At 36.6% G+C, this 15,693-nt stretch overlaps 1 protein-coding gene across 8 annotated transcripts in view; it reads right to left on the bottom strand.

Moving 5' to 3' along the window:
* The window catches only part of KMT2E (lysine methyltransferase 2E (inactive)), a 62,343-nt gene that overhangs the window by 35,925 nt on the left and 10,725 nt on the right, over positions 1-15,693 (bottom strand). For 5 of the 8 annotated variants that reach the window (XM_005443465.4, XM_027811499.2, XM_027811500.2 and 2 more), the window contains 3 exons: positions 8,603-8,787; positions 632-743; positions 70-299 (listed from right to left, as the gene is read on the bottom strand). In XM_005443465.4, the coding sequence (XP_005443522.2) occupies positions 70-299; positions 632-743; positions 8,603-8,673 (413 nt within the window). In that variant the 5' untranslated portion in view covers positions 8,674-8,787. Of the gene's footprint in view, positions 1-69; positions 300-631; positions 744-8,602; positions 8,788-15,693 lie in introns of those variants that run through there. The other 3 variants (XM_055710942.1, XM_055710943.1, XM_014283439.3) reach the window with 2 other exon arrangements.

The following is a 15,693-nucleotide window of genomic DNA, read 5'->3' as shown; positions in this document are numbered from 1 at the left end:
CATTTCCTTTCAATGCAGCTTTAACTTTTAAGTAATTTTTACCTTTTAAATTATTTTAGTATTCGTTACCTGCATTTGTCACAACAGATCATATATCCATCATCATGTGTAAAGCCACAAATGCATCTGGTAATATCAGTTCCATAGCTTCCATCCTCTGACGTACTGATGGTAGTAGCACTGGAGGTTTCATCAAAGTTGGGAGTGGTAAATATGCCTACTTCATTCTTGCTTATAAGCACTGATGGAGGAGGAGAAGCTGGAGGCGTTGGAGGAGGCCGAGCACCATAGTTATGGTCCTAGATGTTTGTTGAAAGATAGTTATAGCTCTTAAATGTTCATATGCTGATGGTTATTAAAGCCAGAGTGTAAAAATTCACTCTGTAAAGAACTTCAGAGACTTATTTTTATTAATAGTTTAAAATCTAGTCATTCTTGTTTTCTACCTCCTCAACATGTTTTTACATGTAAATGCATTGTGTTCTGCATTCTACTTCTAACCAACCATCTTGAGCCAACCTACCCAACTCCCAGTAAGATATAAAAATGTAAGCATGAATCAGTTTTTGCAGTTAAGAACAGCAGATTTTACATAACCCATTTTATACAGAATATTTAGCATGAAACTTACTGCATAGGGCAAACCAATGTAACTGTGTGAATGCGAGCTGCTGGTATACAACTGGTGCGGATAACTGTTCGATTTTTCAACTACCACAGGGCTAGCTTCTACAGATTCTGGTCTGCAAGGCAAAAGACAGAAGAAATGCAATTATGTACTTTGTATTAATAAATTATAGGTATTTCTTGCACAACTTATCATTAATTGCCTGCTGATCCTGTTTTAAAGGAGCATACAAAAGGGGAGGGAGGAAACAACCCCTGCCCCCAACAGCTCCCTCAAAAAACCCACAAAACTAACCAGAAAAAAAAAAGGAAACCCAACCTCCTCCTTTCATTTAAAATGAAGCTTCCAGAGTGGCAGAACTCAGACCTCTATAGAGCTAGAACTTTTTCTCCAAAAAAAAAAAAAAAAAAAAAGGCACATGCTGAATCACTGGAACAGGAAAGCATGTTAGAACACTTCATCAGGGAGTCATCAGTCTGTACACCCAAGTCTAGAGAGTTGTAACAGAGGCTGCAGAAAGGACTTCAGCTTAATTATGACAAAAGATAGAAGCAGTAGTTCAGAGAGCTGCAGACCAGATACAGCCCTGCACTACCACCAATCCCACCCAATTCTGCAATGACATCTAGTGGCGACGTTCACACGCCACCAGCACGAACCAGCCCACAAGGCAGCAGAGCACTGTTTCTACAAACAGGAATCCCAACTAGGGAAAAATTAAAGGCAGCGTATGCATTTATCTTTAAAGGGAAAAAAAAAAAAAAGAGATAAAAAATTGCAAGAGGTGGTTTTGGAGTGAAAGGCAGTGTCTTTTTAATATATAAATTATGGTTTTATATGCACTAAACCATGCCACCAAAGACAAGAAAGATAAAGGAATACCAAAATAGGAAGATCTTTTAAAGCACTAGTATACCTTCACCACCTTTCCTCAGCAGTAACATTCACGTGTGCATGCAAGCACACACATGACTGAGACACACTTGTGGTCAGTAAATTCTAGTTTTTTCATTGCATCATAAGATTCAATCACACTAGGACAAACTTCTAAATGGACCCAGTAACTTTTTCTTTCTCTTTTTTCTTTTCTTTTTTTTTTTACATTTTTTTTCTTTTTTTTTAACATTGGAAGGCAGGGGAATATATCAATACCTAAAACAGAAGTGGCTTTTGACTTGCATCTCAAATCAAGCCCGTTTCACTTTTCCCATTTGCAGTTTTATTATGTATGAAGTCTACTTCCCCTCAGAAATATCTCAATAATTCCTTGAATTGATTTTTTAATGAAGTTGGTATTTCTGAATCTTAAGTTAAAATAGATACCAGGTTTTTTTCTTAAGACGTTGAGATACTAAATAGAGGCTTTTTTGTTACGCTGTGAAGTGATACTAGTTTGATTTAAAAGGACACCAGCAACTTAGATTTGTTGGTAACACTTTCTGTAAGAGTATAATTAATCATTAGCTTTCTGAAAATAACATACAGTATTTTCACATCGACTTGAAAGTGTCCTACTAATGTTTTTGATGGCCCACTTCTTACTGGCTTTTCCCCATGTGAGGTTACTACACAATAAAAGAAACACTAGTTAAAAAACACTATTGGGTGAAGACTTTGGTTTCTAGAGTCCAAAGAAAAAACATCTTTTTAAAAACATTCATGTCTAACAGTCACCAGCTGCATTTTTTTCTAGTGAGCAAACACGCAAGTGCACAAATCAAAGTACTGATGTTAGAAATACAACTTCTGACTGGCATTAGACAAAAACCAACTCTGATGACACTTGCCCTTCGTTGCCTTCTAAACGCAGAAAAATCTGTATTTACTCTCTTACACCACTTCTCAACTGAAAATAATTTTATTCAGAGCTTGTTGGAACTATCTTCTAGAAGCAGCCCAGAATTTACCAGGTTCATTTAACCCATGACTGTAAGAAAATCCATACAAAGTTGGAAAAGCTGTGCCTTTCCAACAGATTTGCCATTATGCATTTACTGACATGATGATTTATGCAGTAATCATACACCATTAATGTCATGCAGTTAATCCCTCTAATGATCTAGCCAATCAAAATGCCAATGAACGAGGCATTTACCTATCTATCCATCATAGCTAGGACAGAAATTATGGTTCAAGAGGGTCTTGACCACTGTATTCCTTCTACTGCTATACTTCAACATTTACTGAATGGGACAAGCAGCAGCACAGCTACTCTTATCTACGACACATTCAGTGCTCAACCTCAGTCTTGTTTGCTTCACTATACCGAAAATAACTCAGTTTTCAGAGCAGGAAGGCTTACTGATACAGAACAGTGTGCAGAATTCAGGTATAATCCATCCTTCAACAATGCCACAATTAATTTAGGAGAATTTCCTTCATTAAAAATAAATATTAACACGACCTAAATACCAGCTACTTAAATATGGGAGAATTCAGTGAAAGATACCAGAATGGCAATGTCCTAAAAAAAGAGGTCATGCGTTATTTCATCTACTGACTACAAAAATTAAAAAGGTGTGGCAAGACAATACACTCCCTGAATCCATTTCTACCTACTCCAGCAATTTATAAACCACTTAAGAGAAACCAAGTTTAGTATTTAGAGGCATAACAGCTGTGGGAAGCAGAAGTATTAATCTTCCAAAACCAAAATACTTAAAATAAATGTATTTACCCCCAACCATTTTAACACTTATAGACCAGATTCAGAGTACAGGGTTAAAAGCAAAAAGCACAGCTTCATCTGAGCAAGGAAAGCCAGAAAAAGGGTGGGAGAAAATTACGCAACGCAAAGGCAATTAAACCTTTGTATTATAAGTTTTAACAAATACAAAATTAGAGCAGAATCAGCTTTCAGAAAAACTTTTTTTCAAATGTGTATCCAGGGGAGCCACAGGTACTTCTTATAACAGATAATCACCAGAGCTTTGAATGTAACTCACTGTTCCATTTACCCACTCAAATGCTAGACCAGGGTGGGCAATACTGTGCAGAAGAGAAGAGAAATATGGGAAGGACATGGTGGAACATTTACTGAAGCTAGGAATTAATCATCACAGGTTTCCTTTACAGTCAATAGAAAAGTGATATTCATCCCATAAGCAGTACAGAATGACTATGATTTCTCACACAACTACAGAAAACCTTCTAGCTTTGGCAGACAGGTCTGCCAACGCTTTAATATGCCCTGCACTGAACTCCTTGTTCCCTGCCTTCCACCCACCATGTGCATGACCCTCACCTTAAAGAGAAAACATACACCTCTATACTATCATTTGTCCAAAGGTCAAGGCCTTGCTCTTAGATAAGCATCTCAAAAATCAAGTTTTGTGAAGGAATACCCCTTGGTAAACTATTTCATTGTACAGCTGATTAAAGCATGAGATAGCACTTAATTTAAAAATGGCTTTGTAAGAAATTTTGTACTCAAGTAGCAAGGCACTAACTACTGTATTATAGACACCTACCCTAATCTCACCATTGGCATTCTTAAGAGCATCCCAAAAATCAAGTTTTCAGGAAGAAAAAGCATAAGCGTTCAGATCTGAAATACTATGAGGTTTCCCTTCTTGTATTTTTGAACATAAGCCAGTTCTTTAACAGACTGAGGTACTAAGCTTGTCAGCCTTCTGAGCACACCACATTTTTCAGCTTCACCTCAAGCAAATGCACACTTAAGTGTCTAACTAAGGGAGATATTTATGGCATTTTTAGTTTTATCAAAACTGAAATGTCAGTATTACAATATAGTGTATTTGAAGTTAGACCAAAATCTTAGTATTATGCCCCAAGATAAACAAATTACCATGATAAACTGACCATGATATCTTGCTAAAACATCACATGTATTTGTTAAGTTTTTCAGTTAGCAATTCGAAACTGCAAAATATTCACAAGGAACAAAGTAAAAAGCACCACAAAAAAACCTTCTCCCATGCTCTTGGGCTGCAATGACTCAAGATGTTCATATGAAAATAGGAACATAATATTTTCTCAAATTAATCAAAAAAAGCAAAGATACCCATATTTTTTAAAACCCCCTAAAATAATTTTCATTTTGCAAGTGAAACTCCTCATGTTCTGGCTCATTTCCTACCGTTCATATTTCAAATTTCAAACCGAAAAAGTTCTGCGTGTAGCCAGCAGATGGCATTAGTGAGAAATGAAATAAAACACATGGAATCAGATCGTTTACAAAACTCCATGCAAGCCTATAGTTAACCTGTATTAAGGGAATCGGCTATCAAGCATTCTAAGCAATAGTAATTTCTACTTTAAGAAGTTTCATCTCCCCCACCTCATTCCTTTTAAATACTGTTTTGTTTCTGACCATGTAGTAAGGAAGAAAACAAAAAAAGACCCCAGCAAGCAGTTTGACTAATACCTGAAATACAATCAGTCCTTCGAATTTGGGGCCATCAACCACTTCTATAAAAATGTACATTCTCAAATGGGAAATAAAATCTCATTAAAACTAAAACTTTCAAAGGCAGGTGCCAAAAGCAAATCCAAGCTTTAGGTTATGAGAACTTAGCTAGTAATACTTCCTGATAACATTTGCCAGAACTCCAAATGAAACCTCTTGCTTCCAAGCATGTTTCAGCAGCATCAATCTGCCATACACCAGTTTGACAGATCTCATTTTCAAGGAGTTCAGGTTTGTTGTCCTGTTGCACCAGCAGCCCTGAGCAGTATCTGGCTGAAGGTCAGCTCAGATAAAGGAATGTATTTTGTATGAAAACCAGTATTTTCTATTTCAAGACACTTCACCTAATCAAAAACGTGATGGGCTTCGCTATCTAGACCACAAAGAACCGGGTACTACTACTCTACCACAGAGTGGGTTCTGCTACCTAAGCATTTCATAGCAGGTCCTAAAACTATAAGCTGACCAGATACTGGTGTACAAACAGGCAAGCTTCCCATTGTCTTAAAATACTTTAAAAAACAGTAATAAAAAAAATAATCCCTGTTTCAGAAACAGTCATGGGAGGGTAGTTTTCATTTAAGACTACAATAATGTTCATAAACTTTTCTCCTGGACATTGAGCTCAATAGAATGACCCATATACTGTGGTTGTTGGATTCATTATACAGGCCTTCTCTCTACAAAACATATGCAGATATTAAAGAGGAGAGCAGTACCATCAATGGCATTTCCCAGTGCGCAACTTATACTCATGCTCTAAGCTAGACTAATGCTCTCTTCTCAAGTCAGGAAGTGCATTCTAAACCTTCCAAAATGGCTGGCTGTGCTTACTGTTATAAGGTCTTTAACAGTAAGAAGTCATGCATATTCATCTTCAGTAAGCCCCTTACAAATGGAGGCAAAATACTTGTGTGTTCCGACTACTATGGCACTACAAAAATAATCCACCGCTGGAGAGCTCACTTAGGTACAAATAACAAGAGACAGACTATTTCAACCAATTTTTGAGACATTCAAACTTTTTAATAGGAGTTATTCTCCACAAAGCTATTCCCTACAATTATTAAAATATGTGAAACTATGCAATCACATTAAGTACCCTTACTTGTAACTTTTTAACAGGCTTATCCCTTAGTTTGAAGCATAAGGGAAAAATCTCCAAGCACTAAGAGACTGCACTAAGGTAAGAGTTTCCCTACATGATCAGGTTTGCCATACCCCCATGCTTCAGCAACTGATGAAGCAGTATCAGACCTATCAGTCACAGCGAAGAAACTCCAACTCCTCCCTCTTGGGAAAACCCCAGAACTTGCTAAAAGACAATCTATGATTACTATCAATACAATTGATATCCAGCACACTACCCTTTGGAAGAAAACATACAAAACCCATGTAAATCTGTGTAAGCTGGTAGGTTAGGGACACACCTTTGTGTCACGCTTCTTTAGACAGTGACATGGCTTTTAAGTCAGCATAAGTCAATCATGCAACTACACATTTTTCAGCGTAAGTTTGGCAGAGATGATAAGAACTAATCTAATTGGCAACAGTCACTTAATATCTGAGGAAAAGCAGTTCCTAACTGGGTTGCTATGCCACAGTATCAAGCAAATAACACAATTAACTATCTTGTTTATACTAACAACTATATTTATTTATTTTAACTTCAGCATAACATGCTCTGTCTGCAAGGAATGTCAGTAACCTCAGGTATCATGACCTTCTCCAAACATAAAAGAAAACCACAGGAAAAGATAATGGGAAGAGCTGTGAATGGGTCACTCAAGTTAAAAAATATCCTGCACCAAGAAAACCTGTGTTCATGATATGAGAGATCAACAAAAACTTTAAAAAACTGATATGACAAGAAGCTTCAAATTGCAAATGCTTGATTTTTTTCAGATGAACGGCACAAAGTTAGAATAGCCTCATATATAAGTGAAAGCATAGGAGAGAGACAGCCCTTTTAAGAACTGTTCACGAGTTCTGCTTAAAATGCATAATGATTCCTTCAAAGTCTGGAAGGAAAGCCATTTGCTCCTTAAATGGAATAATATTACTTAGCACACACTCTCCAGCAAAGACTGTGTATAAACTATTTAAATTCCTGTTAGTTATTCAATGCATCCATTAAATGAAGGACCACTTTATGAAGTTTATTTTTGATCTATGAAAAATTTCAAACATGTATGTAAAATAAGTCTAATTGATTGTTTCAGTATCTAAACCAAGCACATTATTTTTGTGGTAACCAAAGATGGGGAAAGCCTTTAACATTACCACAGAAAGGTTCAGAGGAAGGCAAAGAGTAACACCAAACCAAAAAACAAATCCCAAAAAGTCAATTTAATATAAATGATGAATTTAACATTTTTAGTTAGATCTAAGACATGAACTGGGCATTTTTTCTGTATGTGTATGTAAAGTAGTAGTCAAGGTTGACTGTGGCTTATACAAACTCTCTTCATCTTTAAACTTTAGAATCTTTTGACACACATCTCTTCCCAAGAAACTCATCGTCATATATTCCATTAATGCAAAAGCAACAGAAAAATGGAGGAAAAAAAACCTGTCTGAAATATATAGACATCAAGGGAATCATGTACCTATGTACACTGGTGAAAGTTACAATACCGCCTTGGTCCTTCACCTCTCCAAGAACCAAGCTGTCCAAAATGCTATTTCTCCTCTCGTAACATTCAACAGCCGGCTTGATACTATACACATGGAAAGATGTATGTCTGACAGAAAAAACCTCCAGTCAGAGATGAACGCTAGCCTATCAATACTCTACAGATACAGACACCACTAGAGGGGAAAAAAAAACCACCCACAAAAAACCCCAACACACCAAAACCCACAAACAATCCCCTCCCAAAACAAATGAAAAACCACAAAACACCCCCACCTGCCCCTCACCCGCTGCCAAACACAGAAATCCACTATGGCTTATTTAATGCAAAGGAAGAGTTTCTTGAATTCAGGATTTCATTAGCTCTTTGTAATCCTTTATATAAAGTTACTAACTGAAATGAATTATTAACAAGTGAATTTCTGCTAGCTCTTCAATATAAAATAACTTTGGGAAGACATAGCATTAGACAATTAAGCGAAGTCTTCAACCTTCATAAAGGCATCTTTGTCTTAATTACTACCACTTTCTTGCAGTTTGCCACACCAAATGAGTTCACCTTTCCAACATGGGAAATCAAAATATTTTTTTCATAGAGTTAAAAGGCAAAGTATTCTAAGCAACAAGAGCAAAACTGGCAGCATCTGTATTTCTCAGTCTGATAAGCAAGGAAAATATGCATTGGTATAACAGTTTAGCTTCTCTTCTTTGCTCTCCCCAAAGAGGAATAAACTGACTTCAGAATCAAGTGACAGTTATTTAAGTATTGGGAGTCTGCTTCGTTTTATTGAATCCTAAATCCTCTCCACTGGTATAAAAAAAAAAAAAAAAACACAAGTCACTGGGGAAAAAAATAAATTTAAAAGCAGCACTGAAAAGGAAAACTTACAAATTATGTTCACATACTTACTCTGAGCCTGCAGCCATTTCCAAATAAGAAGTATCTGCTGTGTCAACCCCCAATGGGATCACTATGCTCATGACGTTCGTTTCTGATAAATTCGATTACTACGGAGTCCTATGCATTGGTATCCAAAACACTGGGGCATGCCAGCCACAGTGCTCATTGCAAACATCTAAGTGCATCCACAAACCCTGTTAAAAGAAGAAAAGAAAAAAAAAAAAAAAAAAGGCAGAAGACTGGGTCAGTTCATTTTAAAACCAGGCAATTCTACATCACAAAGAAAAAAAATAATCACTGTTGCAGTAATTTCATTAGTTTTATTTTGCAGAAGCAAAGAGAAAATATTCAATCATCTTTAAAAGTTAACTTCAAATACACTTATTCTAAGCATGTGATGATGCCTGAAATATTACAAACTGACAAAAATATCATCATTTAAATTAGCGATGAAAATATTCACATTCAGGGAGGTGACAAAGACTGACTTTAAGGCAGACTTACTAGATGTAAAGTACATTTGCTTACTGCTCTATGTTGTCTGAGCTCAACTGCTGTACATTTGAATAGAAGCCTGGTTACAGAATTTTTCAAGTATTTCTTAGGTCACTTTTGTTTTGCACTTTAAAAAACAAACAAAAAAATCCCACCACACACAACTTTCAGTATCTACAATACAAACCAAGGATGTCAAAAGAAAAGTGTCACAGCTTCCATTCGGTATTTTTTAAACCAAAATCATTCTAATGATTCACAATAATGGCATGAAACAATTTCCACCTCATTTCAATAGATCACCATCAGAAGATACTATACCCATCAGGTGCCAATTTTACAAGACTTTTTTCTTAAGTAGTAAACCAAAAAGAATCGGAAGTAGTTTAATTGTAGAGCAAAGCTACAGTCTGCTTGACTCACACAAGTCAATACACCAATCCTACCTGTATGGCAGTTACTGCTAGTCTCCCACTCCTCTTGCCAAGTAGGACAGAACACTCAACCAAGTATGAGAGGTACACAGCACCTCAGATACCTGTGTTCACAGATTAGTAAACTGATGCATTTTTATAGCCTAATATACACAAGGTATTCCACCGGTGACTAGATAATTGAAGGAAAATACCCCCATCTTCAATATTTGCATAATAAGTAACTGCAAACTCCTTCCAAAATGTCAAAATTGCAAGAACAGAGACCACTTTGCATGAAGCACATACAGTGCCTAATACACTCCTCCCACCTGACAGAAGTGTAGTATCTTAGCTGCAGTTTACAAAAGCCCAACAGTTTTGAGATCAACTTATTTTAACACACTCACCCTTGCCAAACACTAGATTGCAAACAAAAAAAGTAACGAGCCTCCAGTGAAAAATTGGAGGACTCCAGGAAAACATTGTGGACTTAAATCTGAATTTGCTCTTCGTATCGATAAAGCTGGCATCTTCAGGATGATAAGTGGCATCAACAGGGCATTTCTAAGGTATGAACTGGCAGCAAATCTTCATCTAACTTCTTAAATTTTATCTCACTACTGAAGGCTGGCAATTAACATCAAACATCTTGGCATGCTCTTAAAGTGCCTAAACCTTCTACAGTTCATACTCCCTCTAGACAGCAGAGGTTGTGTTTTGGTCCCATTACACGAGTAACAAAATACAATGAACTGGAAAGCAATCAGGCCAACTAGCTGTTGGGGTATCTTGCTTTCCTCATTTAAACACTGAGCATTTTCTTAATGAATACCACAACTGTTAAATGCATAAAATTAAGGAAAACACACACTATTTTCAAGAATAAGCAGCAAGAAATACATGTTACACCAAAAGCAGGTATAGAGTTTTAGTAGCAGGCATAAAAGAAACCCCAAGCACCTCTTACAGTTTAAGTGAGCACTCATTCTGCCACCATATAGTTTACTCATAGGGTAGAACCTTGAATGGCCTCATCTACAACTTACAGGAAACATCAGTTTATCATTTAGTTCTCTTCTGAAAAAGTAAAACATTTATATTAATTTCTACCCAATAATTGAAAGGAAACCATCAACTTCTTTAGTACAGGTAAATTGGCTATCACAGGCTAAAGGTTGTTCCACTACCAACGGCAGTTTCACCGACGCTAACAAATCATTAGCATAACAGAGATTTTATTTTATGCTTATTATAGAATTCTGAAGAACAGTTTCAGTGTGTTTCAAAGTAGGTCTGAAAGACATACTGCCTGAGATCATCAAGATCTGCACTTACACATTTTTTGCACTTAAAACTGTTCCTGGTGGTGGTGTGATTTTTCTTAATCGAGTGTTCTTGAAACGCTTCTGACCAAGCAAAGGAACAACTGGAAACTTCCATACACAAAAATGCCCAGGAGACTGATGGAAGTGAAGAACCTGCCTTCGACAGTTGCCTCATGGGCTAGCACATCTACAAACTTATATAAAGCAACTAAGGTTACCCAATCATCACATATTCAAGTGACCTTCATTGGCAACACAGAAAGATGTTGTTACCAAATCTGAAAATCAAGTGAAATTTGGGGATGCTTTTTTCTTTTGATGTGGAAAAAGAAAAGAGCTATGTATAGGCAGGCTATTAATTGCTAATGCATGGCACAATAGATGCCATTATCTCTGACCAAGCAAATACATCACCACTCTTGTAAGAAAAAAAAAAGGGGGGGGGGGGGGGGAGGAACAACAGAGCCAAGACAAACTTCTTACCCTACTGTCAGCTGTTGAAATACATCCTTAGTCAGAATTCACCCACAAATTCTGAGACTAATCTATGCCAAGTAAAATCAAAGACTTTGGCAAAACAGTGTTAAACAGTTGTTTCATCTAAAAGGAAGCAGAACATGATTGTAATGCTACCTCATCATTTTTTACCACCTTAAGATTTCAGGTCTTGACAACACACACATGCACAAAACCCTCGAATGCTTTTCCTCTGCCTATAGTTAAGTATGGAAGAATGTAGGCAGTCACCAGCTCGCAATACCTACACAGACAAGTTATTTCAAACAAACACAGCTCACTATTTGAGTAGCCACCCTCAACCAATTCTTGCAATAGGGCAGAATAGGGGTAGGGGGAGACGCAGGATAAAGTCATTACACTATGCTCACTTATTAACAGAACTGTGACCTTATAGGCCATCCAATGACGAACACACAGTGATGTCAGACCTGGGATGAAGGAAAATAATTATCTTCTGTCATGTCAGAACCAGAAGTATTGCCATGACACACTAAAATATTGTCATTTATTGGATTATACTACAAAAATTTGAAAGTTCGGAACAGAAAATAACGTAACCCTGGAGAACTTTCTTCCTTCTCCATCTTAAAAAGTGACTGCTTATCCTTTGAAGCTTGGTATTTTAGATGAGTCATAAAATACTATCTGCTATCATAATATGGTACTTCCCAATCTCTGCAAGTACCCATCTATTTCAGGCCTCTGACAACCTGTCACCCGTGGCCTTCTAAGAAACTGTTTTCATAGGTGCACTTCCTTTAAATAACTGGCCAGAAGGACTGGAAGGAAGGGTGCTGAGAAGTTGTCTTCCTACAATCCAAGCAGATTATACACAATTTAATATTTAAGAAAGTCTGTCTTCAAGCACTATGATAATTCGAAAGTCAGCAAGATCATGCTGGTTTCTCTGGTTAATTTCAAAGTCATATAGTTAAAAGGCACTACGTAAAAACTGTCCTCCAGCGTTCAACGATCAACTCTTTATTGGGCAAAGTTGCTCACGTACTGTAGCTTAATCTCGGCATCAGAGGACCTCCCATTTTGTTAGGGCCCACTATTCTTTCAGTGATAAGACACTGTAAGCTTTGACAAAATTTTGGCCATTCCTTAAGATCCGTAAGATTTTCTGCATTATCACCCTACCAGCCCAGCTTTCCATATTAAAACACATTCCTTATTTGAAGAATTTTTGCTTTTATTTAGGTGCAGTTAAAAAAAGCTTATCTTGCCTTAATAATGTAATTTTCATCTTAAAAAACAAAAACACTTCTTGTTCAACCTGGTTAAAGCATTTATCTTGCACGAAATCAACCTCCTGCAAGAAACTTACCACACTTCTACCATTCAGTCACATTGGTTTACATTTTCTCTGGCAGTGTTTTTTTCCCTCTAGAAAATACATAGGAGCTTTTTGACTTAATAGCCATATCAAGTCTACAATATTTGAAGCTTCACCATACTTCTCATCATCCATTTTATGATACCACAATCATTTTTTTAAATTAATCATGCTCTAGCAGAAGTATAAGAGCACAATACATTGCAAATTACTCATTTGTGTGACTCCATACAAATGACATCACTTAAGCACTAAACAACAGAAAATAACTTGCATATTATTCCTGAGGTATTCCACTTACACAACATTATTCTGTGGTCTAACAAAGACTACATTTCCTTTCTGTCATCCTTGTAAGATCAAATTTTGACAGCAGAATTAAAAACTTTTTCACTGGTACACAGAGGAAGGAAATAAAAAATATATAGAGGGCTCAACTCTTAAATCAGAAGGTAAATGGGTAATCTTAAACTAAATCTGTATTTTTTAACCTAATCCTACAGGGTCCAAACATTCAAAACTAAATCCAGTTGCTATGATCAAATGCTGGCAAAAAAGAACACCCAAGTCTACTTTATCAGCATGTCTTTTTTTCTCTCCTTCCACCTGCTTCTTCTAAGACCATCAAAAGCTATACAGAACAGTTTCAGAAAACAAGGAGATGACAGATCACCCAGACAGAAACTACACTTGAAAAATAAGAACTTGAAGTCTAGCCAAACTGTTCAGATGACTCCAACAAGATTTCATAACCCCAGCTATCAATCATCCTCTAAGTGTCAAGAGTCCAGATAAATTCTTCCACGGCATTTTCCATGTAATATTTTGCATCTTTCGACTTTTTTCTCAGGTAGGAAAGTATTTTTTTAAAAAAGCATTTAACTAATTTTACTTGCCTTTTCTTTTACAGATTCAGAAACTGGGATCCCAGTACTTAGATTCAAACAGAAAGTAAGGATCTAAATCTGATCAGAGAACTGCAACTTACCTTTACTTTTATTAATCATGAAGTATGTTTTTCAAACGAGAAGAAACCGAACAGCACTTGCTGTACTGGGAAAGGTACAACTCACATAGTTACGTGCTATACTGGTAGCTCACCTCTGCAAGACGTTTAATCTTTTTCAAGAAAGGAGAGGGAATATTAAATAGGATTAAGTATCCTGCTACAACCTATGCTATATGTGTAAGAACACTAAAGCTCTTATCTGGGTGCACAGATAAAAAACTTTTCACAAAAATCAAAGATAAGAGATGGTGGCAGCACCAGTAACAAATTTTTTGCCTTAATCATAAAAGAAATCCTGAAAAGAAATTAATATGATAATATGACATACTTACTGTAACAAGGTGGTGGGATTTTGTTTGGCTTGGGTTGGTTTTTTTTTAATCCACATTTATCCCTAATGCTAAAAAACCAAAGGGCTGGGGAGGGGGGGGGGGGGGGGGGGGGGAAATCAATGAAATCTGTTGTTAGTATTCTTAGTACATCTGACAGCCTTTCACACAGTGTCACTGCTCCTTGTCTTTCCTTCCCTATAAATCAATTTCCAGATTCTGTTGTCATGTGATAGGTACTAAAGACAAAAAGTATTTAGAAGTCGGGGGGGGGGGGAAAAATCCACTACAAAAAGGAACAGAATTCAAACTACGTGCAATACAACACTTGTTTTCCGATTTACAGAGGGACCTCAGTGAAATCATGAATTAAGCTTACAACTGAATTATTTCCTAGCTCGAATCTAAGAATGTTCCACATAAACAAAACACTACACTAATTTTAGTAAGCTGATCGCTAAATCAGTTCAAGTTTCTCACATCACTAAGTATTAAAAAAAATAGTATTTTTGTTCCTGTTTATTACCTCAGTATACACCTGAAGTTCTTCAGTATTTTTTATCTAGCAATTGCCTCCATTGGTCACCACCCACTGACAATTACAACGTGAGGAGGGGGGGGGGGGAGCAGGGGGGAAAGTAGTTACATAGTTTAGATGTTTCAAGACTTGGGGCTTTCATCACAGAATGCCTCTGCAGAGAGGATTACCAGGCCCTCCCAGAGCAAAAATTTAAGAAAGAAAAATCTAATTATAATTAGATTAGCCTGTAATTCTGTGTGTTTAATGAGAGGAAACAGTGCTGGTTTATGATTAAAAAATTATTTAGATTTTATACTGATGCATGCAACTTTACCTCAAAGTCCTTTGCTAATGTCACTGCAGAAGGATTAATCACATTAACCAAATTACCATCTCTATAGTGTGCTTGCTCTGCATCTTCACAAAGTCTACATACAAAATACATATGAGGTAAAAAAATTAATCAAACCTTCTAACCTATGTACAAATGCCAACTGTCTTTCCTTAATAGAAAAAAAAATGTAACTTTAAATATACCACAAAATATGTAAAAGGTGAAAGTGATAATTTACCCATATTTAGTAAACTGAGTAACTGAAACACCTGAGAATAATTAGCACTCTTGAACATCTGAAAAGTTACAGCCTGTGTTTCCCAACTTATGGAGAAACAGGCAGTTCAACCCATGTTTAAGCAGAGCTTATTTCCCCTGAGCAAAAGTACAGAAGCAGCTCTCTTTTGCTAAAGTAAGAGTACTGATTAACCCACTGCCTCACATCCTTTAAATAAAAGAAAAAAATTAGTAACAATTTCCTGGAGCAATATTTAAGTATCAGAATACACACAGTACACATAATGATTCATTTTTAACGGATGTGTACAAATCCAAGGGAATTAACTTGAAGCTTGCTGGAACAAAACAGATGAAACTGCTGAAAGAAAGTGATCTGTACAGGCAATTTTCCACTTGTGCGTGGAGCAAGGAAGAGGAATGATAGAGAAGAGTCATCAGATTTACAGATAAAAATGATTAAGACGTAAAATACAAAAACCAGTCACATGACAGTCTTGAGTCAAGCAAGACCTTTCAGTTCAACCAGCACATCATGCTAATCTCGTTGTAACTTCAATTTGAATGTAACAGCAAT

The sequence above is a fragment of the Falco cherrug genome, chromosome 5, assembly GCF_023634085.1.
Source record: "Falco cherrug isolate bFalChe1 chromosome 5, bFalChe1.pri, whole genome shotgun sequence".
In the NCBI taxonomy this organism is placed as follows: Eukaryota; Metazoa; Chordata; class Aves; order Falconiformes; family Falconidae; genus Falco; species Falco cherrug.
The sequence above is the reverse complement of the archived record's forward strand: the minus strand, read 5'-3'. Positions and strand labels throughout refer to the sequence as shown.